Source organism: Camellia sinensis, unplaced genomic scaffold (assembly GCF_055761805.1).
Source record: "Camellia sinensis isolate YWXY unplaced genomic scaffold, ASM5576180v1 Unanchor3, whole genome shotgun sequence".
Lineage (NCBI taxonomy): Eukaryota > Viridiplantae > Streptophyta > Magnoliopsida > Ericales > Theaceae > Camellia > Camellia sinensis.
The window spans coordinates 11,567,988-11,571,145 of NW_028129178.1; the positions used below are offsets into that span (position 1 = coordinate 11,567,988).

General features: G+C 47.8%; 1 protein-coding gene across 1 annotated transcript; it reads right to left on the bottom strand.

The window, feature by feature from the left end:
- Positions 1–1,938: 1,938 nt before the first annotated feature.
- On the bottom strand, positions 1,939–2,767 carry LOC145816224 (uncharacterized). Its single transcript, XM_082912522.1, has 2 exons — positions 2,671–2,767; positions 1,939–2,375 (listed from the first exon to the last, which is right to left on the bottom strand). Exons 1-2 carry the CDS (start codon positions 2,734–2,736, stop codon positions 2,091–2,093), a joined length of 351 nt encoding a protein of 116 aa, XP_082768648.1. The 5' UTR covers positions 2,737–2,767; the 3' UTR covers positions 1,939–2,090.
- Between the last annotated feature and the right edge of the window lie 391 nt (positions 2,768–3,158).

Consider the following 3,158-nt stretch of genomic DNA (forward strand, 5'->3'; position numbering starts at 1 on the left):
AGAAGAAGTAGATCTCGCCGGAAGAAGCTCGTAGAGTAACCCTGATGGATTCTCCACAAATCAGTGCAACAGCCATTCTCCTAGACACAGAGAGGCTTCAATTTCAAAAAAACCATTTGGCATGGACTTGCTACACTTTTACCCTTTGAGAGGCTCGCTGGGCCGAAAACCCGGAAGGGCGGCCCAGGCAAAAGTTAGAGCAAGAGAAAAATACAAAAAAGAAAGAAAAAAAATATAATACAAAAAAATGCAAAAGAAAAAAGGAAGAAAGAAAGAAGAAAAAGAAATAGTAATGAAAAGAAGCTCGCAAGGTCGAAAACCCGCATTGGGCGCCTTGGCAAAAGTGAGAGCCAAACAAAGTGAAGGTTAAAATACCCGAGTGGACCTTAACCGGAACTACGTAAGGCTTGATTCCCATGTTTGGGATACGTAGGCAACTTCATCATGAAGTCCAGCCCCCAACGCTTTCATAAGCGTCTCAGTCCATGCAATGGTTTCGATTTCATCCCCAAAGTCCAGTGGCCAACACCCTTCAAGGTGATTGTGTCCATATATGTGTTGTGACCGTCTTCGTCATCTCTGTGTCTGAGAGTTCGACCACCGCCAATGAAGACTGTCTGCGGACTGCTGCGGCACCATCCAAACAAGGGGCAACTTTCCGTTGCCACGAGCCGCCGTGAGCCGCCGTTCAAACTAGGGGCAACTTTCCGTTGCCTCCCACCCTCCTTCAAACCAGGGGCAATTTTCCATTGCCTCCGATCCGAGGTTGCGCATCTCAAAGGGTAAGCTCCATGCTTGTCGAGCATCAGCTGTTTGAAAAATAGTTTTCGAAAATTTTTACTGAGGTTGACTATTTTCTCGAAAACTATTCCATTTTCCAAAATCGGACCTTTGTCTTGGACCCAAAAAAAAGGAAAACTTTCAGTGCTTGCTGCCTGACTTGCATGCTTTTCGAATAAAAAATCGAACAAGTACGTTAATCCGACTCTCGTTTTGATCAAAACCGTTTTAGTAGAAAGCAAAAACGAAAAAACTGTTAAAATGATGAACTAGGGGCACAGTTGAGTCAGGCGTTCTGTCTTTCCCCCGTCACCGACGTACTTGCCAGAAGAGCACTCTGCCCGCCAGAAGAAATAGCCGTGAGCTAACGGTATTGAGCATGAACCCGCACCGTTTTTATTCATCCATTAATCACCCCGGGGAGGGATGGAAAATGAGAGAATAAAGAATAGAGAGGTGTAAGTTGAGAGAAAAGTGAGGAAAAGGGTTTCAAGAGAAAATCCGAGCTCGAGAGCCGAGTGATGTGAGAATCACAAATGAGAAAGGGTGGGAAGCAATACCCAGATTGAACTGGCTCCTCGTGGTCCGAGGTCTCCCATCTTCGTTTACGCGTCTGTGTGTCGTGTCTCTTTCATTTGACGGTCTCATCTTTTGTTTTTAGACTTTCCCGAGCGTGTCTTGTTGTGTTTAGGTCGTGTACTTATATTTGAGTCCTCCCCACTGTGTTCAGTTGCAGGCTCGATATCCCGGTTTGAAAAACCCTCATTCGATTTCAAAAGTCATTTATGCTCAAGAATGCTGTGCCATTCTCTACATTTGAGCGTGTTTCGACTCCAACTGGTTCCATCTTTGAGGTCCGTCCTGTCAGATTGGGCTTTTTGTTTGAGAATTGTTGTGTGCAGAATGAATTGAATACTGTGTTATGGGCTGTATACAGATTAATCCCCAGTAGAGCAAGGGCTGTGTGTCCAGAATCAGGCAGTGGGTTGCTTGGGTGCATTTTGCTGTTGGCTGTTTAGTTATCTGATTATTGCCAGTGCAAGTGTTTAATTTTCAGACAACCAATCAATTCCATTTACATTGAGGTGTAACATGATGAGATGCGATGCAATGCATGAGATATGTAAATGTAAACACTTTTTCAGATAAAAAGTCCGTTTCATTTCACTATCTTTTCAAATGTACAAGTTTTGAAAACAAAAATCTGCCTACGGCAGTACAAGGTAATCTATCTACCAACAAAAAGAAAAGTACAAAAAAGAAAGAAAAGATAGCAAAATCTGCATCCATGTCAAGTACTCCAAGGGCCGTCAGTCCGTCCTGGTCCTCTTCCTGGACGAGGGTCCAGGAGCATCATCAGCGTCGTCATCAGAGCCCGAACTAGAACCGTCTCCGGTCTCCTCCTCCGATGACTCTGCCTCCGCCTCTGACTCCTCGTCGTCGTCATCGTCCGGGACTGGAGCTCGCGAGCTACTCCCGACATGGGTACGCCCTCCCCTGGTGCGGGGAAATATCCTACCCTCCTCATCTCTCCCCCGAGCAGGGACAGAAGGTCTGGCCGGAGCACCTCCTGCCATGGGAATCTGGAAAGGAGGCTGAAAAAGTACACAAAAGGGAAATGCATCAGTATACTGTGAACAGTTTAAAGGTGCAGAATGCAGTGTGTGAATACAGTGTATGAATGCCGTGAGCAGTTTATCAGTGCAGAATGCAGTGTGTGAGTACAGTATGAGAATGCCGTGAGCAGTTTATCAGTACAGAGTACAGTGCAGAATGCAGTGTATGCAGTGTATCAGATGCTGTGAGATCAGTGTGTCAGGTGTTGTGCCATGAATCAGATTACGTAAAGCAGTGGATGAATGGTTTGAGGCCAGCGTCAGAAGGACATACCGGTATGCTGTAGACGGCTAGGAGGTCAACTATCCGCTGGAGCATCCCCATCATCGAGGCATTCATCGCCAACGACTGACGGGTGTACTCTGAAGAAGCCTGCAAAAGTATCAGACGCATCAATATTCTGTGGAATATCAAATAAACTGAAATGACATAACTGTACAAAATGCAGTGATATGTACCGGCGGTAAGTCGGGGACGTCAATGAACTCGTGACCAGCCGGTGGGGGGGCGAAGGGGATCTGATAGGTCGACCCACCCTGCCCCTGGAAAGTCAGTACAGCAGGCAGGGCAGGCCAGCCAGCTCCTCGTCCTCCATGCACTCCACCCCTACCACGGACCCGGGCCCTCCTCGAAGATCCAGCCCCTGCTCCCGCTCCGGCCCCAGCCGCCGATGCCACATGCCTGGCCCCCTCTGCTCGACGGCCGCTCAAGGGACGCATCAGGTACGTCCGCACGTACTCCTAGTAGTCGCCGGTGCCTCG